General features: G+C 36.1%; 1 protein-coding gene across 1 annotated transcript in view; it reads right to left on the bottom strand.

Annotated features, from left to right (window-relative positions):
- Window positions 1–6,478: 6,478 nt before the first annotated feature.
- LOC138305104 (cortactin-binding protein 2-like) overlaps window positions 6,479–25,006 on the bottom strand; it is a 59,765-nt gene continuing 41,237 nt past the window's right edge. The window contains exons 16-20 of the mRNA XM_069245504.1: window positions 13,859–13,914; window positions 13,509–13,575; window positions 12,297–12,763; window positions 11,739–11,883; window positions 6,479–7,461 (exon numbers count right to left, since the gene is read on the bottom strand). Coding sequence (XP_069101605.1) covers window positions 6,843–7,461; window positions 11,739–11,883; window positions 12,297–12,763; window positions 13,509–13,575; window positions 13,859–13,914 — 1,354 coding nt within the window. The 3' untranslated portion in view covers window positions 6,479–6,842. The remainder of the gene's footprint in view (window positions 7,462–11,738; window positions 11,884–12,296; window positions 12,764–13,508; window positions 13,576–13,858; window positions 13,915–25,006) is intronic.

Genomic DNA, 25,006 nt, shown 5'->3' with positions numbered 1-25,006 from the left:
GTACTTGTTCATTTGTTTATGATATTAGATAAGTGAATTTTCAAAAAAACAAAGAACCTGATACATCAGATATTGTAATTACATACAATCGTGTATACATAAAGACCAATGAAATAAACAGATCATGAAAACTGATGTTTGGACAGAGCAATAACTTATCAATATATATAAAACGATGAATAAAGACTAAGAAGCCTTTAAACCTTAATGAGATACAATGACCTTTAAACCTTAATGAGATACAATGACCTTTAAACCTTAGTGAGATACAATGACCTTTAAACCTTAGTGAGATACAATGACCTTTAAACCTTAGTGAGATACAATGACCTTTAAACCTTAATGAGATACAATGACTTTTAAACCTTAGTGAGATATAATTACCTTTAAACCTTAGTGAGATATAATGACCTTTAAACCGTTTTATAATGACCTTTAACACATAGTAAGCATAGTGAAATTTAATGACCTTTAACCCATAGTGAGATATAGTAACCTTGGGGCCTTAGTGAGATTTAATGACAGGTCACTGATCTTAGGACACCATATTACCATGGTAACCTATCTAGTGTAACCAATGAGGTCGTACAAAGACAAGTACTTATATATCAAGGAAAAAGTGACTACAGAGGCACACATCTGAATCCCCATGGCATTAGTAAATATTTAGCTCTGTCTAGACTGGCCACCAGGCCTAGAGTAGCCACATCTGAATCCCCATGGCATTAGCAAATATTTAGCTCTGTCTAGACTGGCCACCAGGCCTAGAGTGGCCACATCTGAATCCCCATGGCATCAGCAAATATTTAGCTCTGTCTAGACTGGCCACCAGGCCTAGAGTGGCCACATCTGAATCCCCATGGCATTAGCAAATATTTAGCTTTCTAGACTGGCCACCAGGCCTAGAGAGGCAAACATATGAATCTCCATGGCATCAGCAAATATTTAGCTCTGTCTAGACTGGCCACCAGGCCTAGAGTGGCCACATATGAATCTCCATGGCATTAGCAAATATTTAGCTTTCTAGACTGGCCACCAGGCCTAGAGTGGCCACATCTGAATCCCCATGGCATCAGCAAATATTTAGCTCTGTCTAGACTGGCCACCAGGCCTAGAGTGGCCACATCTGAATCCCCATGGCATCAGCAAATATTTAGCTCTGTCTAGACTGGCCACCAGGCCTAGAGTGGCCACATCTGAATCCCCATGGCATCAGCAAATATTTAGCTCTGTCTAGACATGCCACCAGGACTAGAGTGGCCACCACTCTCTAGGACAATTAAGATCACCACGATTTGTCTTGATATGTTTTGTCTCTGTGACATGTCCGAGTTTCAAACTAGGGGAAGATAGTCTAGTGATAGATATTTAGCTGAGAAAATCTTATCAAGTTTTTAGGGTATGGTGGCTACTCTAGGCTCTGCCTAAAACATATTTTGTATTGGCATAATAAATATGACCTTACTTTGTAGGTTGGTATTTGTTGTTATGTGATGTTTTTATGGGTGTACAGAATACAAGTATAGTGGGATGTTTATAATGGAGTTAAGAATCCAAGAGGTTCAAAGTTCATCCAGGTAGGTCAAAGGTCCTCTCATAATTCATGGATTCAATATACAACTGTACATGTATGAACACTTATTCAAATGGTATTTTTAATTTATGACATGAACGATAGTATCGCTGTATTGATGTTAGATACACATAGGTGGATAGTATCGGTAGTAGTGTATATTATACTGATCATGGTCAACTCTTCGCGTGGAGAAATGGTCATGCATGCTATATTAGATATCTTACTTCCAAATATATTTCTTTCTCCATTACTTGTGAATATTTATGTTTATAGCAAATATAGCAAAAGTTATTTCCCTGCCAATATACAGTAGGCAGTCTCGGGCCTCTTAATGCAGTTCCATCTACACATTGTATATCAATAATCTTATCACTTATTATATAAATAAACATTTCAAATGTTTCATATGTGTTGTATATTTTTCACATTTCACTGAATTTTTTTTATTTAAGCGATATTATCATTAATAATTATATCAATGATGATATATTCACTTCTTTCACAGTAAAATTATCTACACGCTTTAATATCTCAACAAAAAGTGTTCATAGATTAATTTTGCTAAAAAATCTATTGCTTTAATGTGTCTTAATCACAGTAATATTGATACACAACCTGTGAATAAAAAAAAGTCAAATTATAAAAATATTTACAAGTTTGTGTTTTTAACACAAAACACAACCATAAAATGTAAAAAAAAGTGCAACCTACCACGGTATATTGTAAATATCTAGAGCGAAAGTCGCCCTATATATAGTCGAAGGTCACATTACACTGTTAAAAGGTAAAGAATGAAACATAACTGAGGAAGTGTTCTTTAATATATAACATGGCAATACGGGAGGCTTGTTATATTGGGAACAGATATCAACTTATCTACAAAACATATTTGTTACTCGCTCAACACATGATAAAAGCTGCCTCAAAATATAAGAATTTTATCTTTAAAACCTCAAACAAACAAACATGACAAGGAAGACACTGAACAGCCACCACAGAAATCTACGACAATGATATGTTCAAGGAGTAGGAAAATAAATTGTTCTACGTAATTAATGTACATAATGTCCTTTTCCCAGGAATCAGAAGATTGCAGTATACACAAAGCAAGCCACAATGGTACAGCCCTCCCATCTCCTGCCTATATAGTATATAGGTAGGAAGGTATACACATCATGTCCACACGTCCTATATCATACGATCAAATTATAGTAGGTATTCTTGTGATTGGTACTTGGTGAATAAGATTGATAACAAACTGTAAATTGTTTAATTGTTCTTTATCAAAATATTTAGTTTACTCTTTTGTTCAATACACTAGTACATAGTGCTATAGGAATCACAGAATAGGTTGTCACCCTTCATGTACCAGAAACAAGAATGTGAACACAGAGTATGGCAGTGGAGCTATATACAAGTGTAGAGGTAGAGGGCTCCTATGATAGGGACATGATAAGGGGGAAGAACTCTACAGAATAGTCTAAGACGGAGATATCCGCTGTGACTTAATCTACGGAATAGTCTAAGAGGGACATATCCGCTGTGACTTAATCTACGGAATAGTCTAAGATGGAGACATCCGCTGTGACTTAATCTACGGAATAGTCTAAGAGGGGCATATCCGCTGTGACTTGAAGTAGTCTACAGAATAGTCTAAGAGGGACATATCCCCTGTGACTTAATCTACAGAATAGTCTAAGAGGGGCATATCCGCTGTGACTTGAAGTACTCTACAGAATAGTCTAAGAGGGACATACCCGCTGTGACTTAATCTACAGAATAGTCTAAGAGGGACATATCCGCTGTGACTTAATCTACAGAATAGTCTAAGAGGGACATATCCCCTGTGACTTGAAGTAGTCTACAGAATAGTCTAAGAGGGACATATTTGCTGTGACTTGAAGTACTCTACAGAATAGTCTAAGAGGGACATACCCGCTGTGACTTAATCTACAGAATAGTCTAAGAGGGACATATCCGCTGTGACTTAATGTACTCTACGGAATAGTCTAAGAGGGACATATCTGCTGTGACTTGAAGTAGTCTACAGAATAGTCTAAGAGGGACATATCCGCTGTGGCTTTGGCACATTGTTTTTCTTTCACTGAAAACATAACTTTCGATAAAATTCTGGCAATAATGCATTTAAATATACATCTATACAATTATTTGCGAAATATTTGAATTTACAGTCGAGCCCTCTCTTGATATCACATGAAAATTTGTATCGGAAAATAAAATGGTTTATAGTTAGTTATCAAAGGCTTCCTCTAGATAAGTCACTCTATCATCTTAATGTCTATCAATCAAAACAAAATAATTCTAGGATATTCTACTAAACTGACCAATTTAAGAGAAACATTTAGAGTTACTTCCCTTTCTTTCACTCATTCAGTACTGACAGATCTAAAGAGATGTTCTGAGCTTAACTCGATTTGCGCTCTTCTAAGAAGAGAAGTCTTTGCAAAAGATCTTCCAGCCAATAGACGGAAGAGCTTCCAGAAGTAGAAGAGCTACAATCGAGTGAACAGAAGTTATATTATGGAAGGAGAAGAGGGAAAATCGAGTTAGGCTCCGATCACTCTGTCAGAAATGGAGGGAAGTAACTCTGATATTTCAGAAACAACGGGATATATCTAATCCATGTTACATGGCATATTGTCATATGTAAAATCAGTAACAAAAACATTATATCAGAAAATCAATGTATACAAAATATTAAAAAATGAGACAATCTATGTAATATTTGATTCAAAAGCCTTATAAATACAGAGTTTTCTGTACTATTTGTGTATCATTACAAATATAAAGTTAATGATGCATAGTACATTCACCGAATCAACATATTTGATTTCTATCACCTAAATATAATAATTGTATACCAATGTCAAAATAAAACAACACTACAGGTTTGTGGAGTGATCGATCATTGCACTAGGTTATTACATGTATTTGTAGAAGATTTAAAAGTTTTTAATTACAATACTTTTGTTCATTAACTTTTAGTAAATATGAAATCTTTAGCTCCTCAGTAGAGCATCTGGCTAGTGTTCAGAGGTCCTGGGCTCATGCCCAAGTCTGTCCACTACATTTTCTCCTGTTACCAGGTACATACTTAAAACATAGTATTTATTATAGTTCATGTTAAACATTCATCGAAAAATTAAAACTAAATGGTGTGTGGCTATCCCTGTAAAACTGATTACATTGAGGCTCACTCCATGTCCATTTATAATCTGTTCTTGATTAAATTAACAACAGGTTAAAGAAAAATCCTCCTTTCCAAATGACACTTAAGATAAAAAATACTAATAAGACAAGAGGCCCAGAGGCCTTAACGGTCATCTGACTATTAATACAATATAACATAGTCGTTTAAAGATTTTAGCCTATTTGACCCCTATGACCTTGAATGAAGATCAAGGTCATTTATTTGAACAAACTTGGTAGCCCTTCATCCCAGCATGCCACAGGCCTAATATCAGGTCTCTAGGCCTCTTAGTTATTCACAAGAAGTTGTTTAAAGGATTTTAGCCTATTTGATCCCCGTGACCTTGAATGAAGGTCAAGGTCATTTATTTGAACAAACATGGTAGCCCTTCATCCCAGCATCCTACAGGCCCAATATCAGTACCCTGGGCCTTCTGGTTCTTGAGAAGAAGTTGTTTAAAGATTTTAGCCTTTTTGACCCCTTTGACCTTGAATGAAGGTCATGGTCATTCATTTGAACAAACTTGGTAGCCCTTCATCCCAGCATGTCACAGGCCTAATATCAGGTCTCTAGGCCTCTTAGTTATTCACAAGAAGTTGTTTAAAGGATTTTAGCCTATTTGACCCTTGTGATCTTGAATGAAGGTCAAGGTCATTTATTTGAACAAACTTGGTAGCCCTTCATCCCAGCATCCTACAGGCCTAAAATCAGGTCTCTAGACCTCTTAGTTATTCACAAGAAGTTGTTTAAAGGATTTTAGCCTATTTGACCCCTTTGACCTTGAATGAAGGTCAAGGTCATTTATTTGAACAAAATTGGTAGCCCTTCATCCCAGCATCCTGAAGGCCTAATATCAGGTCTCTAGGACTCTTAGTTATTCACAAGAAGTTGTTTAAAGGATTATAGCCTATTTGACCCCTGTGACCTTGAATGAAGGTCAAGGTCATTCATTTGAACAAACTTGGTAGCCCTTCATCCCAGCATGTCACAGGCCTAATATCAGGTCTCTAGGCCTCTTAGTTATTCACATGAAGTTGTTTAAAGGATTTTAGCCTATTTGACCCCTGTGACCTGGAATGAAGGTCAAGGTCATTTATTTGAACAAACTTGGTAGCCCTTCATCCCAGCATCCTACAGGCCCAATATCAGTACCCTGGGCCTTCTGGTTTTTGAGAAGAAGTCGTTTAAAAGGATTTTATTTGAACAAACTTGGTAGCCCTTCATCCCAGCATCCTACAGGCCCAATATCAGTACCCTGGGCCTTCTGGTTTTTGAGAAGAAGTCGTTTAAAGATTTTAGCCTATTTGACCCCTGTGACCTTGAATGAAGGTCAAGGTCATTCAATTGAACAAACTTGGTAGCCCTTCATCCCAGCAACCTACAGGCCAAATATGAGTACCCTGGGCATTCCGGTTATTGAGAAGAAGTCGTTTGAATGAAAAGTTTACGGACGGCGGACGACGGCGCACGACGACGGACGGTGCATGATGACAATAGGTCATCCTGACCCTTTGGGTCAGATGACCTAAAAAAGGCTGCACAGTTGCAGGCATGACTGCCAATTGACGGATCACCAGCTGTCAATCAAACCGCACGTGACTTTGTATTTTGTATTGTGTGTGCTACAATGTTTGCTCCGACATTGAATAGAAACACGTGCGTTTGTGAGCACGAGGCGTGGCTATATTGCACCAGACTGACAGAAATCCCCCCATTTTATGGTGAAGTAGTAAAACACACTAACTAGGTTCTCCATCATTGTAACCTAATTGTCTAGTACAAAACTCTCCTTTTTCATATTAATGTCACATGGAACTTGACAATGTTTTTCACAACCCAGACATAGTCAGTAAAGACGAGACGTAATAATTGGAAATTGCTTCGAAATTACTCACAATAATTTTCCCTGAAATATGCCCTAATTAAAATAAAGATTAAATTTGAACAAAACAATGTAAAAATAACAATTATTTCGCTGTCCATATCTAAAATAATTCTTTCTCTGCCCATATCTAAAATAAAGACTCTGTAAAAACCTTTAATATACTGTATCAATCAGCATTCACTTTCCTGATGAATGCCCGAGGTAAGCTGAGTTTTTGTGGTAGGTTCAGGAATCTTACGAGGTCGATCTAGAGCAGCATCTAAACTTCTCCGTGACCCAGATTTAAGCTGCTGAGTCACCTCTGCCCTTGACTTCACCTCGAGGAATTTAAAAGAGTTCAAAGCTGAGGTAGGAGTAGTCAATGAGAAGGAAAAAGGACTTGGAGAGCGGAGACGTGGAGCCATCCGACTTTGACTTGACCCTGAGCCATAGGTCGAAGAGAGATTCTCTGATGATCTAGACTTCCGAGTAGCAATTGGTAAATGTGATGTGAATTTCTTCCTGTCGGAAAGAGAAGATGATTGTGAGGACATGGAAAAGGAGCGTATCCCACGTTCTGAAGTCGCTCCTGAATTAGAGGATCCTGGGGCTGGGAAGGGTATAGAGAGAACTGGAGAACGGATCTCAAGTTTGGGAACTTTGGCCAGAGAACTATTTCCTCCCTCCTCACTTTTTATACTTGGTGTCTCATACTCCGCCTCAGACCTGTTGGACAGCGACGACAGACTCCTACGTTTTGGATGGGCCTGACTGTGAGGTTGGTCTCCACTATCAGCGTCGTAGGAATGCCTGTCACCAAAATAAAAAATTCAAAAATTATTAGAAGATTTGAACAAATGATTTCATTTTTGAAGACAATGGAGAAATATTTTCAAATGCTACATACTTTTATTTCCTTATGTAATAATTACCAAACATTTTGTATGTGAGATACAGATTAAGTCCTTGATATTCTGCCTTCGCTCTGTACTCTTGATTTGTTTTTATTTGTCAATAATAATAACATACTCAGAATAAAACTGCAGGAAATATACACAGACAAAATGTCCTAAATTCACATGGATCTCTGACTTAAATTGAACCTGGAAAAGATAACTTACTCTGGCAAAATTTTCTAACGTAAAAAAATCTTAATTGGCCTTAGGAAATATTAACCAGACCTTCCAATGAATTTGACAAGAAATTGTGCAATTGAACAATTTTTTCATGTGCAAGTTATACTAGACAATAATTGACTAACCGGTGTTTCATTCTACTAAATCCAGCTTTATCGCCTGTGTAAGTTATACTAGACAATAATTGACTTACCGGTGTTTCATTCTACTAAATCCAGCTTTATCGCCTGTGTAAGTTATACTAGACAATAATTGACTTACCGGTGTTTCATTCTACTAAATCCAGCTTTATCGCCTGTGTAAGTTATACTAGACAATAATTGACTACCGGTGTTTCATTCTACTAAATCCAGCTTTATCGCCTGTGTAAGTTATACTAGACAATAATTGACTAACCGGTGTTTCATTCTACTAAATCCAGCTTTATCGCCTGTGTAAGTTATACTAGACAATAATTGACTAACCGGTGTTTCATTCTACCAAATCCAGCTTTATCGCCTGTGTAAGTTATACTAGACAATAATTGACTAACCGGTGTTTCATTCTACTAAATCCAGCTTTATCGCCTGTGTAAGTTATACTAGACAATAATTGACTAACCGGTGTTTCATTCTACTAAATCCAGCTTTATCACCTGTGTAAGTTATACTAGACAATAATTGACTTACCGGTGTTTCATTCTACTAAATCCAGCTTTATCGCCTGTGTAAGTTATACTAGACAATAATTGACTAACCGGTGTTTCATTCTACTAAATCCAGCTTTATCGCCTGTGTAAGTTATACTAGACAATAATTGACTAACCGGTGTTTCATTCTACTAAATCCAGCTTTATCGCCTGTGTAAGTTATACTAGACAATAATTGACTAACCGGTGTTTCATTCTACTAAATCCAGCTTTATCGCCTGTGTAAGTTATACTAGACAATAATTGACTAACCGGTGTTTCATTCTACTAAATCCAGCTTTATCACCTGTGTAAGTTATACTAGACAATAATTGACTTACCGGTGTTTCATTCTACTAAATCCAGCTTTATCACCTGTGTAAGTTATACTAGACAATAATTGACTAACCGGTGTTTCATTCTACAAATCCAGCTTTAAAGTTATACTAGACAATAATTGACTTACCGTGTTTCATTCTACATCCCTAATCAGTGTAGTTTATTATACTAGACAATAATTGACTACCGTGTTTCATTCTACTAAATCCAGCTTTATCACCTGTGTAAGTTATACTAGACAATAATTGACTACCGTGTTTCATTCTCAATCCAGCTTTATCACCTGTGTAAGTTATACTAGACAATAATTGACTAACCGGTGTTTCATTCTACTAAATCCAGCTTTATCGCCTGTGTAAGTTATACTAGACAATAATTGACTTACCGGTGTTTCATTCTACTAAATCCAGCTTTATCGCCTGTGTAAGTTATACTAGACAATAATTGACTAACCGGTGTTTCATTCTACTAAATCCAGCTTTATCGCCTGTGTAAGTTATACTAGACAATAATTGACTTACCGGTGTTTTCATTCTACTAAATCCAGCTTTATCACCTGTGTAAGTTATACTAGACAATAATTGACTTACCGGTGTTTCATTCTACCAAATCCAGCTTTATCGCCTGTGTAAGTTATACTAGACAATAATTGACTAACCGGTGTTTCATTCTACTAAATCCAGCTTTATCGCCTGTGTAAGTTATACTAGACAATAATTGACTAACCGGTGTTTCATTCTACTAAATCCAGCTTTATCGCCTGTGTAAGTTATACTAGACAATAATTGACTTACCGGTGTTTCATTCTACTAAATCCAGCTTTATCGCCTGTGTAAGTTATACTAGACAATAATTGACTAACCGGTGTTTCATTCTACTAAATCCAGCTTTATCGCCTGTGTAAGTTATACTAGACAATAATTGACTAACCGGTGTTTCATTCTACTAAATCCAGCTTTATCACCTGTGTAAGTTATACTAGACAATAATTGACTAACCGGTGTTTCATTCTACTAAATCCAGCTTTATCGCCTGTGTAAGTTATACTAGACAATAATTGACTAACCGGTGTTTCATTCTACTAAATCCAGCTTTATCACCTGTGTAAGTTATACTAGACAATAATTGACTAACCGGTGTTTCATTCTACTAAATCCAGCTTTATCGCCTGTGTAAGTTATACTAGACAATAATTGACTAACCGGTGTTTCATTCTACTAAATCCAGCTTTATCACCTGTGTAAGTTATACTAGACAATAATTGACTTACCGGTGTTTCATTCTACTAAATCCAGCTTTATCACCTGTGTAAGTTATACTAGACAATAATTGACTAACCGGTGTTTCATTCTACTTAATCCAGCTTTATCGCCTGTGTAAGTTATACTAGACAATAATTGACTAACCAGTGTTTCATTCTACTAAATCCAGCTTTATCACCTGTGTAAGTTATACTAGACAATAATTGACTAACCGGTGTTTCATTCTACTTAATCCAGCTTTATCGCCTGTGTAAGTTATACTAGACAATAATTGACTTACCGGTGTTTCATTCTACAAATCCAGCTTTATCCCTGTGTAAGTTATACTAGACAATAATTGACTAACCGGTGTTTCATTCTACTTAATCCAGCTTTATCGCCTGTGTAAGTTATACTAGACAATAATTGACTAACCGGTGTTTCATTCTACTAAATCCAGCTTTATCGCCTGTGTAAGTTATACTAGACAATAATTGTACTAACCGTGTGTTTCATTCTACTTAATCAGCTTTATCGCCTGTGTAAGTTATACTAGACAATAATTGACTAACCGGTGTTTCATTCTACTAAATCCAGCTTTATCGCCTGTGTAAGTTATACTAGACAATAATTGACTAACCGGTGTTTCATTCTACTAAATCCAGCTTTATCGCCTGTGTAAGTTATACTAGACAATAATTGACTAACCGGTGTTTCATTCTACCAAATCCAGCTTTATCGCCTGTGTAAGTTATACTAGACAATAATTGACTAACCGGTGTTTCATTCTACTAAATCCAGCTTTATCGCCTGTGTAAGTTATACTAGACAATAATTGACTTACCGGTGTTTCATTCTACTAAATCCAGCTTTATCACCTGTGTAAGTTATACTAGACAATAATTGACTAACCGGTGTTTCATTCTACTAAATCCAGCTTTATCGCCTGTGTAAGTTATACTAGACAATAATTGACTTACCGGTGTTTCATTCTACTAAATCCAGCTTTATCGCCTGTGTAAGTTATACTAGACAATAATTGACTTACCGGTGTTTCATTCTACTAAATCCAGCTTTATCGCCTGTGTAAGTTATACTAGAATTTTACTAAATCCAGCTTTATCGCCTGTGTAAGTTATACTAGACAATAATTGACTTACCGGTGTTTCATTCTACTAAATCCAGCTTTATCACCTGTGTAAGTTATACTAGACAATAATTGACTAACCGGTGTTTCATTCTACTAAATCCAGCTTTATCGCCTGTGTAAGTTATACTAGACAATAATTGACTAACCGATGTTTCATTCTACTAAATCTAGCTTTATCACCTGTGTAAGTTATACTAGACAATAATTGACTAACCGGTGTTTCATTCTACCAAATCCAGCTTTATCGCCTGTGTAAGTTATACTAGACAATAATTGACTAACCGGTGTTTCATTCTACTAAATCCAGCTTTATCACCTGTGTAAGTTATACTAGACAATAATTGACTAACCGGTGTTTCATTCTACTAAATCCAGCTTTATCACCTGTGTAAGTTATACTAGACAATAATTGACTAACCGGTGTTTCATTCTACTAAATCCAGCTTTATCACCTGTGTAAGTTATACTAGACAATAATTGACTAACCGGTGTTTCATTCTACTAAATCCAGCTTTATCGCCTGTGTAAGTTATACTAGACAATAATTGACTTACCGGTGTTTCATTCTACTAAATCCAGCTTTAGAGGAATCAAGTGATCTGCGGTGTGAAGAGACACTGGCAGCCTTCAACTTCTCCTGTTTCATTGGAATGTCCAGCTCGTTACTACCCACAAACGTACACAGGTACTGTTCCTTACCTGCCAATACAAGGACAATACCTTTGTTAGTTCATACCAGTCACATATCATTTATTCAATAAAGTCTATTGGGTGTTTTTTCTGAAATCAAAAGTTACCATTTCATCTAAAAGTTAAAACTGATTGTAAGCTATGTAAATAGATTTTCTGTATTATCTGTTTATATTCAATTTATATGTACAATTAGGAAGAATAAGAACTAACAGTTACAGACCACAGATGATATATTGAATAGTTAGATAAATTAGCTGGAGAAGCTGCCGGTATATCAAATCAAATAACTCCTATACCCTTGAAATTTCATAATGGACTGGTCTAGACTTTGATTTAGAAGAGCTTAAATGTATCTTCAGGGGTGAATGAGTTAAAAGAAAATGATATCTTTCTTCTTCCTCTGATTCCCGATATCTTACCTGGACCGGACAGTGGACAGCCTGGTACCACAGCTTTCTGCATGAGGACATACAAGGCTGTGTTAGCCACTTTCTGCTGACCATCTGACGATGTGTCCTTGCCTGTGCCCTTGACCACTGCGACCTTGACTATAGGAGCAATCAGGTTGTTCCAGAGTCCGGACAGCCAGTTATAGATAGTGTTTGGATCCTGGGAGTGTAAGGGACACATGATGAACTGATAGGGACCAAACATGACGTCTGGGAGGCCGAGTTTGGCCACGCCATCGTTTAGTCTCTGCCAGACACAGACAATCCATTCGACTGCCCTAAACATCATACTGTCCGTCATGGGTAACTGGCCGTCACAGATGTGGATGAAGTTACGGAGAAGATGACGGGCTAACAAGTTACGGATCGGCTCAATGTCTATACGAAAATGTACCCAGCGAAATCTTTGTTGTATGTTTAAATCTAATCCTGTGGACCTGAATGTAAATACAAGAATATGATTAAATGTAATATTAGTTAAGATTATAATAACCACAAAGACAAAAACAGTCAGTAACTTTCTTTACAACTTCAATGATACTTACCTAAAATCTTTACTATGACAACTTCAATGATACTTACCTAAAATCTTTACTATGACAACTTCAATGATACTTACCTAAAATCTTTACTATGACAACTTCAATGATACTTACCTAAAATCTTTACTATGACAACTTCAATGATACTTACCTAAAATCTTTACTATGACAACTTCAATGATACTTACCTAAAATTTTTACTATGACAACTTCAATGATACTTACAGTAAGTAACTTTCTTTACAACTTCAATGATACTTACCTAAAATCTTTACTATGACAACTTCAATGATACTTACCTAAAATCTTTACTATGACAACTTCAATGATACTTACCTAAAATCTTTACTATGACAACTTCAATGATACTTACCTAAAATCTTTACTATGACAACTTCAATGATACTTACCTAAAATCTTTACACTAATATATCAATATTATTACTTGTATTTTTATTTATTACATGCTTGAAAATTTCCAGCACTCCCATTGATTTGATCCGACAATCATGGTCAATAACTCTTTTTTTCTAGTTAAAAAAGTTCAAAAGTCTTAATTGTTTAATGTTAACGATAAGTCTTAATTGTATAATGTTAAAGATAGTCATCCACCCAATATATGAATAAATATGCTATTTACCTGGATTTGTTCATGCTGGCGATGATGTAGAAATTATCCAGGAAATAGAACCTAGTCTGATCATCTCCTAAAATGAAAATAATTCAAAATTATGAAAAATTATGACAGATCAAAAATAGCTCAAAGACAAACTTTTAAAGTATTTTGTCCTCAAATGATTGAATACAGTTGGACTTTAGGTACCAACTTACCCTCGAGTGAAGAGTGGAATAGTCCTCTGTATTTATAGTGTACAACTTCCCTCGAGTGTAAAGGAGTGGAATTGTGCCCTGTATTCTATAGCTGTACAACTTACCCTCGAGTGTAAAGGAGTGGAATTGTGCCCTGTATTCTATAGCTGTACAACTTACCCTCGAGTGTAAAGGAGTGGAATTGTCCTCTGTATTCTATAGCTGTACAACTTACCCTGGAGTGTAAAGGAGTGGAATTGTCCTCGGTATTCTATAGCTGTACAACTTACCCTGGAGTGTAAAGGAGTGGAATTGTCCCTGTATTCTATAGCTGTACAACTTACCCTGGAGTGTAAAGGAGTGGAATTGTCCTCTGTATTCTATAGCTGTACAACTTACCCTCGAGTGTAAAGGAGTGGAATTGTCCCCTGTATTCTATAGCTGTACAACTTACCCTCGAGTGTAAAGGAGTGGAATTGTCCTCTGTATTCTATAGCTGTACAACTTACCCTCGAGTGTAAAGGAGTGGAATTGTCCCCTGTATTCTATAGCTGTACAACTTACCCTGGAGTGTAAAGGAGTGGAATTGTCCTCTGTATTCTATAGCTGTACAACTTACCCTCGAGTGTAAAGGAGTGGAATTGTCCTCTGTATTCTATAGCTGTACAACTTTCCCTCGAGTGTAAAGGAGTGGAATTGTCCCCTGTATTCTACAGCTGTACAACTTACCCTGGAGTGTAAAGGAGTGGAATTGTCCCCTGTATTCTATAGCTGTACAACTTACCCTGGAGTGTAAAGGAGTGGAATTGTCCTCTGTATTCTATAGCTGTACAACTTTCCCTCGAGTGTAAAGGAGTGGAATTGTCCCCTGTATTCTACAGCTGTACAACTTACCCTGGAGTGTAAAGGAGTGGAATTGTCCTCTGTATTCTATAGCTGTACAACTTACCCTCGAGTGTAAAGGAGTGGAATTGTCCCCTGTATTCTATAGCTGTACAACTTACCCTCGAGTGTAAAGGAGTGGAATTGTCCTCTGTATTCTATAGCTGTACAACTTACCCTCGAGTGTAAAGGAGTGGAATTGTCCCCTGTATTCTATAGCTGTACAACTTACCCTCGAGTGTAAAGGAGTGGAATGGTCCCCTGTATTCTATAGCTGTACAACTTACCCTCGAGTGTAAAGGAGTGGAATTGTCCTCTGTATTCTATAGCTGTACAACTTACCCTCGAGTGTAAAGGAGTGGAATTGTCCTCTGTATTCTATAGCTGTACAACTTACCCTCGAGTGTAAAGGAGTGGAATTGTCCTCTGTATTCTATAGCTGTACAACTTACCCTCGAGTGTAAAGGAGTGGAATTGTCCCCTGTATTCTATAGCTGTACAACTTTCCCTCGAGTGTAAAGGAGTGGAATTGTCCCCTGTATTCTATAGCTGTACAACTTACCCTCGAGTGTAAAGGAGTGGAATTGTCCTCTGTATTCTATAGCTGTACAACTTACCCTTGAGTGTAAAGGAGTGGAATTGTCCTCTGTATTCTATAGCTGTACAACTTACCCTCGAGTGTAAAGGAGTGGAATTGTCCTCTGTATTCTATAGCTGTACAACTTACCCTCGAGTGTAAAGGAGTGGAATTGTCCCCTGTATTCTATAGCTGTACAACTTACCCTCGAGTGTAAAGGAGTGGAATTGTCCTCTGTATTCTATAGCTGTACAACTTACCCTCGAGTGTAAAGGAGTGGAATTGTCCCCTGTATTCTATAGCTGTACAACTTACCCTCGAGTGTAAAGGAGTGGAATTGTCCCCTGTATTCTATAGCTGTACAACTTACCCTCGAGTGTAAAGGAGTGGAATTGTCCCCTGTATTCTATAGCTGTACAACTTTCCCTCGAGTGTAAAGGAGTGGAATTGTGCCCTGTATTCTATAGCTGTACAACTTACCCTCGAGTGTAAAGGAGTGGAATTGTCCTCTGTATTCTATAGATGTACAACTTACCCTCGAGTGTAAAGGAGTGGAATTGTCCCCTGTATTCTATAGCTGTACAACTTACCCTCGAGTGTAAAGGAGTGGAATTGTCCCTGTATTCTATAGCTGTACAACTTACCCTCGAGTGTAAAGGAGTGGAATTGTCCTGTATTCTATAGCTGTACAACTTACCCTCGAGTGTAAAGGAGTGGAATTGTCCCTGTATTCTATAGCTGTACAACTTACCCTCGAGTGTAAAGGAGTGGAATTGTCCCTGTATTCTATAGCTGTACAACTTACCCTCGAGTGTAAAGGAGTGGAATTGTCCTCTGTATTCTATAGCTGTACAACTTACCCTGGAGTGTAAAGGAGTGGAATTGTCCTCTGTATTCTATAGCTGTACAACTTACCCTCGAGTGTAAAGGAGTGGAATTGTCCTCGTATTCTATAGTGTACAACTTACCCTCGAGTGTAAAGGAGTGGATTGTCTGTACCTATATAGCTGTACAACTTACCCTGGAGTGTAAAGGAGTGGAATTGTCCTCTGTATTCTATAGCTGTACAACTTACCCTCGAGTGTAAAGGAGTGGAATTGTCCTCTGTATTCTATAGCTGTACAACTTACCCTCGAGTGTAAAGGAGTGGAATTGTCCTCTGTATTCTATAGCTGTACAACTTACCCTCGAGTGTAAAGGAGTGGAATTGTCCCCTGTATTCTATAGCTGTACAACTTACCCTCGAGTGTAAAGGAGTGGAATTGTCCTCTGTATTCTATAGCTGTACAACTTACCCTCGAGTGTAAAGGAGTGGAATTGTCCCCTGTATTCTATAGCTGTACAACTTACCCTGGAGTGTAAAGGAGTGGAATTGTGCCCTGTATTCTATAGCTGTACAACTTACCCTCGAGTGTAAAGGAGTGGAATTGTCCCCTGTATTCTATAGCTGTACAACTTTCCCTCGAGTGTAAAGGAGTGGAATTGTCCCCTGTATTCTATAGCTGTACAACTTACCCTCGAGTGTAAAGGAGTGGAATTGTCCCCTGTATTCTATAGCTGTACAACTTACCCTCGAGTGTAAAGGAGTGGAATTGTCCTCTGTATTCTATAGCTGTACAACTTACCCTCGAGTGTAAAGGAGTGGAATTGTCCCCTGTATTCTATAGCTGTACAACTTTCCCTCGAGTGTAAAGGAGTGGAATTGTCCTCTGTATTCTATAGCTGTACAACTTACCCTCGAGTGTAAAGGAGTGGAATTGTCCCCTGTATTCTATAGCTGTACAACTTACCCTCGAGTGTAAAGGAGTGGAATTGTCCCCTGTATTCTATAGCTGTACAACTTACCCTCGAGTGTAAAGGAGTGGAATTGTCCTCTGTATTCTATAGCTGTACAACTTACCCTCGAGTGTAAAGGAGTGGAATTGTCCCTGTATTCTATAGCTGTACAACTTACCCTCGAGTGTAAAGGAGTGGAATTGTCCCTGTATTCTATAGCTGTACAACTTACCCTGAGTGTAAAGGAGTGGAATTGTCCCCTGTATTCTATAGCTGTACAACTTACCCTCGAGTGTAAAGGAGTGGAATTGTCCTCTGTATTCTATAGATGTACAACTTACCCTCGAGTGTAAAGGAGTGGAATTGTCCTCTGTATTCTATAGCTGTACAACTTACCCTCGAGTGTAAAGGAGTGGAATTGTGCCCTGTATTCTATAGCTGTACAACTTACCCTGGAGTGTAAAGGAGTGGAATTGTGCCCTGTATTCTATAGCTGTACAACTTACCCTGGAGTGTAAAGGAGTGGAATTGTCCCCTGTATTCTATAGCTGTACAACTTACCCTCGAGTGTAAAGGAGTGGAATTGTCCTCTGTATTCTATAGCTGTACAACTTACCCTCGAGTGTAAAGGAGTGGAATTGTCCTCTGTATTCTATAGCTGTACAACTTACCCTCGAGTGTAAAGGAGTGGAATTGTCCCCTGTATTCTATAGCTGTACAACTTACCCTCGAGTGTAAAGGAGTGGAATGTCCCCTGTATTCTATAGCTGTACAACTTACCCTGGAGTGTAATTGGAATCCCCTGTATTCTATAGCTGTACAACTTACCCTCGAGTGTAAAGGAGTGGAATTGTCCCCTGTATTCTATAGCTGTACAACTTACCCTCGAGTGTAAAGGAGTGGAATTGTCCCTGTATTCTATAGCTGTACAACTTACCCTGGAGTGTAAAGGAGTGGAATTGTCCCTGTATTCTATAGCTGTACAACTTACCCTCGAGTGTAAAGGAGTGGAATTGTCCCCTGTATTCTATAGCTGTACAACTTACCCTCGAGTGTAAAGGAGTGGAATTGTCCCTGTATTCTATAGCTGTACAACTTACCCTCGAGTGTAAAGGAGTGGAATTGTCCTCTGTATTCTATAGCTGTACAACTTTCCCTCGAGTGTAAAGGAGTGGAATTGTCCCCTGTATTCTATAGCTGTACAACTTTCCCTCGAGTGTAAAGGAGTGGAATTGTCCTCTGTATTCTATAGCTGTACAACTTTCCCTCGAGTGTAAAGGAGTGGAATTGTCCCCTGTATTCTATAGCTGTACAACTTACCCTCGAGTGTAAAGGAGTGAAATAGTGTCCTCAACTTACCCTCGTATTCTAATTCTGTACAACTTACCCTCGAGTGTAAAGGAGTGGAATTGTCCCTGTATTCTATAGCTGTACAACTTACCCTCGAGTGTAAAGGAGTGGAATTGTCCTCTGTATTCTATAGCTGTACAACTTACCCTGGAGTGTAAAGGAGTGGAATTGTCCTCTGTATTCTATAGCTGTACAACTTACCCTGGAGTGTAAAGGAGTGGAATTGTCCCCTGTATTCTATAGCTGTACAACTTACCCTCGAGTGTAAAGGAGTGGAATAGTCCTATGTATTCTATAGCTGTACAACTTTCCCTCGAGTGTAAAGGAGTGGAATTGTGCCCTGTATTCTATAGCTGTACAACTTACCCTGGAAAGTGTAAAGGAGTGGAATTTGTCCTCTGTATTCTATAGCTGTACAACTTACCTCTGGTGTGTAAAGGAGTGGAATTGTCCCTGTATTCTATAGCTGTACAACTTTCCCTTGAGTGTAAAGGGAGTGGAATTGTCCTCTGTATTCTCATAGCTGTAAAACTTACCCTGCGAGTGTAAAGGAGTGGAATTGTCTCTGTATTCTATAGCTGTACAACTTACCCTGCAGTGTAAAGGAGTGGAATTGTCCCCTGTATTCTATAGCTGTACAACTTACCCTGGAGTGTAAAGGAGTGGAATTGTCCCTGTATTCTGTAGCTCACAACTTAAGTCATCCAGGATAAGGATTGGGGCCCTCGAGTGTAAAGGAGTGGAATTGTCCTCTGTATTCTATAGCTGTACAACTTACCCTCGAGTGTAAAGGAGTGGAATTGTCCTCTGTATTCTAAGCTGTACAACTTACCCTGAGTGTGTAAAGGAGTGGAATTGTCCTCTGTATACTTTATATCCTCAACAATCTTATAATCGATAGAAAATAATATTATAATGTGGAAAAAACTAATATGTCATGGTCGTGTCAGCAAGTTTGTTGTTCAATATATCCTATGCTTTCGCATCCAGCTTTCGTTTTGTGGTCCAAATATAGTATATGGTCAGTCCTATTCTTATCATTTTTGGCACACACGGTTGGTATTACCCACGTTTCATGTCATTTAAAGATACCAATATATCTAAGAGGTTCATTCCCTTTAATATATCGATGAGAACATCTGATTAAGTCATAATCTTAGCAATGTATCGATGATTTAACAACCTTATTTTAGGTTAATGACCCTGTTAATAGTAACAAAAAGTACATTACTTATATTTAAGGATCATGTCCCTTAATGTATCAAAAATACAACACTTAAAATAACTATAGGTCATGCCCAGTAATGTTATTCAATTAAGTACAACATTATTTCAGGATCATCGTCCCCTTTAATGTATCAATAAGTACAACTTATTTAAGGTTCAGCGTCCCCTTTAATTTATCAATTTATAGTACAACTTATTTAAGGTTCATTGTCCCCTGTAATGTATCAATGGGTCAACAATTTTATTTAAGGTTTCAATGTCCTTTTACTGTATCTATTACTACAACACATATTTAAGGTTTTCATGTCCTTGTAATGGTACAAAATAAGTACATCTTATTTAAATGGTTTCATATGGTCCTGTCATGTTAATCAATAAGTCACAACGTATATACGCGGTTCATTGTCCCTTCTTAATGTAACAATAATACAATCGTATTTAAAGGTTCATGTCCCAGTAAATGTATCAATAAGTAAACACAAAAACTTATTTAAGGGTCCATGTCCCTGTAAATGTAACAATTAAGTTACAACTTAATTAAGGGTTCATGTCCACTTGAAATGTATCTATTACGTACAACTTATTTAAGGTTCATGTCCCTGTAATGTATCAATAAGTACAACTTATTTAAGGTTCATGTCCCTGTAATGTATCAATAAGTACAACTTATTTAAGGTTCATGTCCCTGTAATGTATCAATAAGTACAACTTATTTAAGGTTCATGTCCCTGTAATGTATCAATAAGTACAACTTATTTAAGGTTCATGTCCCTGTAATGTATCAATAAGTACAACTTATTTAAGGTTCATGTCCCTTTAATGTATCAATAAGTACAACTTATTTAAGGTTCATGTCCCTGTAATGTATCAATAAGTACAACTTATTTAAGGTTCATGTCCCTGTAATGTATCAATAAGTACAACTTATTTAAGGTTCATGTCCCTGTAATGTATCAATAAGTACAACTTATTTAAGGTTCATGTCCCTGTAATGTATCAATAAGTACAACTTATTTAAGGTTAATGTCAACTTTCCGATTTTTATTTAAGGTTCATGTCCCTGTAATGTATCGATTAACGTTAACAATCTTATTTAAGGTTCATGTCCCTGTAATGTATCAATAAGTACAACTTATTTAAGGTTCATGTCCCTTTAATGTATCAATAAGTACAACTTATTTAAGGTGCATGTTGTAATGTCCCTGTAATGTATAATGTATCAATAAGTACAAACTTATTTAAGGTTCATGTCCCTGGTAATGTATCAATAAGTTACAACTTATTTAAGGTTCATGTCCGCTGACAATGTATGATGGGATCAATTATTTAAGGTTCTAGTCCCTGTACATTTAGCAGACGCTTTAACTCTATTTTTTCTTCATGTAAAAGTATTGTATCACATAAGTACAACTGATTGAAAGGTTTGATGTCCCAATTATATGTATCAATTTAAGTATCAACCTTATTTACGGTTCATGTCCCTTTAAATGTATCAAATATAGTACATATCTTATTTGGGAAGGTAATGTCCCTGTAATGGTATTCAATAAAGTACGAACTTATTTATTTTATGTTTATGTCCCTGTAATGTATCTATAATGTACAAAACTTATTAACGGGATTACATGATCCCTCCTGTAATGTATCTATATCAAACCTGGTTACAGTTCATGTCCCTTTAATGTTAGTACAATTATTTAAGGTTCATGTCCCGGTAATGTATCAATAAGTACAACTTATTTAAGGTTTTTCATGTCCCTGTAATGTGTATCAATAAGTACAACTTATTTATTAAGGTTCATGTCCCTGTTAAAATGTATCAATAAGTACAACTTATTTATGGTTCATGTCCCTGGACATGTATCAATAAGTACAACGTATTTTAAGGTTCATGTCCTTTAATGTTATGTATAAGTACAACATATGTAAGGGTCATGTCCCTGTAATGTACAATTGTACAAACTTATGTTCATCCCTGTAATGTATCAATAAGTACAACTTATTTAAGGTTCATGTTCCACTGTAATGTATCGTTGGGAACAACTTATTTAAGGTTCATGTCCCAGTACTGTATCGATGGTCTACAAACTTATTTAAGGTTTCACATGTCCCCTGTCAAAAGTTATCTAATAAGTACAACCTTATTTAAAGGTTCATGTCCCTCGTAATGTATCAATAAGTTACAATCGTATTTTAGGTTTCCTGTCCCTTTAATGTATCAAATAAGTACAAAATTTTTAAGTGTTACATGTCCCTGTAATGTATCAATAAGTACAACTTATTTAAGTGATTCATGTCCCTGTTAAATGTATCAATAAGTAAACAACATTAAAGATGTCCATTGATCAAATGGTATTCCACTGTCCCTGCAGAATGTATCAGTTACAAAAGTTACTTACTTTACTACAATTGAAAAGTTTGAGCTTATTTTACTTTACACGGTTCTCTGTCCCGAAAAAAAATTCGTGTAATGTATTGGGAATGAAGTACAACCAAAGGCGAACTTATTTTTTAAGTTATTTTTGTGTCATGTCCCTTGTATAATGATTATCAATTATAAATGTACAACTTATTTACGGTTCATGTCCCTTTAATTGTATCAATAAAGTACAACTTATTTAATGGTTCATTTCCCTGTAATGTCCTGTAATGTATCAATAAGTACAAACTTATTTAAGGTTCAATGTCCCTGTAATGTATCAATAAGTACAACTTAATTTAACATGGTTGTATCGATGAGTCCTTATTTTAAGGTTCATAATGTATCAATATAGTACAACTTATTAAGGTTCATGTACATTTAATGTATCACCTTATTTAATGTTCATGTCAATAAAGTTCAATAAGGAAAACTTATTTAATGGTTCATGTCCCTATTATAATGTATTCGATGAGTAAGCAACTTATTTCAGGTTCATGTCCCTGTAATGTATCAATGAGTACAACTTATTTAAGGTTCATGTCCCTGTAATGTATCAATAAGTACAACTTATTTAAGGTTCATGTCCCTGTAATGTATCAATAAGTACAACTTATTTAAGGTTCATGTCCCTGTATATGTATCAATAAGTACAACTTATTTAAGGTTCATTGTCCGCTGTAAATGTATCAATAAGTACAAAATAATTTAATGGTTCATGACCCTTTAGTATGTAACTCAATAAGTACAACTTATTTACAGGCTCATGTCCCTTGTTAATGTATCGATAATGTTACAACTTATTTATGGTTTCATCGTCCCCTTTAATGTATCAATAAGTAACTCTACTGCTATTTTAAGTTTACATGTCCCTGTAAATGTAACTCTTAAGTTAAACTTAATTTAAGGTTCATGTCCACTGTGTAAGGTATCTATATAAGTACAACTTATTTTACGGTTCATGTCCCTGTGATGTATCAATAAGTACATCTTATTTAAGGTCATCATGTCACTTTAATGTAATCAATAAGTACAAACTTTATTTTAAGGTTCATGTTCCCTGTGAAATGTTGAGTACAATATTTAAGGTTACATGTCAATGTATCATAAGTTACAACTTATTTCGGTTCATGTCCCCTTTAATGTATCAATAAAGTACAACTTATTTAAGGTTTATGTCCCTGTAATGTATCAATGAAGTCACAACTTATTTAAGGTTCATGTACCCTTTTATGTAGAGTATGTTCAAACAATAAGTTTCATGTCAAGTTCAATTATTATAAGGTTCATGGTCCCTGTAATGTATCAATAAGTACAACTTATTTACGGTTCATGTCCCTTTAATGTATCAATAAGTACAAACTTAATTAAGGTTTACATGTCCCTGTAATGGTATTCAATAAGTACAACTACTTTATTGTCAAGGTTCATTTAGGTCATGTCACCTCCGTAATGTATCAATAAGTACAACTCTATTTAAGGTTCATGTTCACTTTAATGTATCAATAAGTACAACTTATTTAGGTGATCAAAGTATCATTAGTACACACTATTTACTGAGTCATGTACCTTTAATGTTTCAATAAGTACAACTTCTTTAAGTAATGTCCTGTAATCAGATAAAGTACAATCTTATTTATGGTATCATGATCCCTGTAAATCTATTAATAATAAGTACATGTCCCATGTAATGTATCTTATTACAGCCTAATTTTAGGTTCATGTCCCTCTTTAATGTTATCAATAAGTACAACTTATTTAGGTTCATGGTTTCATGTACCTTATGTAAGGTTCATGTAATGTATCAATAAGTACAAACTTATTTACGGTCATTGTCACCTGTAAATGTATCGTTATGTACAACCTTATTTATGGTTCTTGTTCCCTGTAATGTCCTATCAATATGTACAACTTAGTTTAAGGTTCAATGTCCCCTGTAATGTTTCCAATAAAGTCAACTTAGTTATGGTTCTTGTCCTGTTATGTTTCAATAAGTACAGCTAATTTAAGGTTTCATTCCTTGTAATGTATCAATTAGTACAATTATTCTAAGGTTCATGTCCCTGTAATGTATCATAAGTACAACTTTTTTAAGTTAATTGTCCCTGTAACCTGTATCATTAAGTACAGCTAATTTAAGGTTCATGTCCATGTATGTATCAATAAGTGACTATTTGTTAGTTCATGTCCCATGTAAGTATCGTTAAGTACACTTATTTATGGTTCATTGTCCACTGTTAATGTATCAATTAAGTACAACTTTTTTAAGGTTCATGTCCCTATATATGTATCAATATAGTACATCTTATTTTAAGGTTCAATGTCCCTGTAATGTATCAAAAAGTACAACTTTATTTAAGGTTCATGTCCATTTAATGTATCAATAAGTACCTTATTTAGGGATCCCTTAATGTATCAATAAGTACAACTAAAGATTGATCTATGTCTGACAAATGAAAAGGTTCATGTCCTGCTTTTATCAAAAGTACAATTTTAGGTTCATTCTGCTTTTAATGTAAATTATTTAAGGTTCATGTCCCTGTAATGTATCGCAATAAATACAAGTAACATTTATTTAAGGGTCCCTGTAATGAACCTACATATGTTCATGTCCCTGTATATCAATAAGTACAACAATTTAAGGTTCATGTCCCTTTAATGTATCAATAAAGTAAATTTAGGTTCAAACTTTAATGTATCAAAATACAAGACTTATTTTTTCATGTCCCTGTAATGTATCAATAAGTACAATCGTTTAAGGTTCTTGTTAATGTATCAATAAGTAACAACTTATTATGCAAGGTTCATGTCCCTTTAATGTATCAATAAGTACAACTTATTTAAGGTCCCTTCAGTGCTTTCTTAAGATGTATCAATAAGTAAAAACTTTAACTATCATGTCCCTGTAATGTATGGCTACCTGGCGGCCATCTTTTTAAGGTTCATGTCCCTGTAATGTATCAATATGTACAACTTATTTAAGGTTCATGGAACCTTACATAATGTAATTTCAATAAGTTAAAGATTATAATTTCCCTTTTCAATAAGGTTTTATTTAAGGTTCATGTCCTGATCCCTGTAACAACTGTTATCAATA

This window comes from Argopecten irradians, chromosome 12 (genome assembly GCF_041381155.1).
Source record: "Argopecten irradians isolate NY chromosome 12, Ai_NY, whole genome shotgun sequence".
Classification (NCBI taxonomy): domain Eukaryota; kingdom Metazoa; phylum Mollusca; class Bivalvia; order Pectinida; family Pectinidae; genus Argopecten; species Argopecten irradians.
The sequence above is the reverse complement of the archived record's forward strand: the minus strand, read 5'-3'. Positions and strand labels throughout refer to the sequence as shown.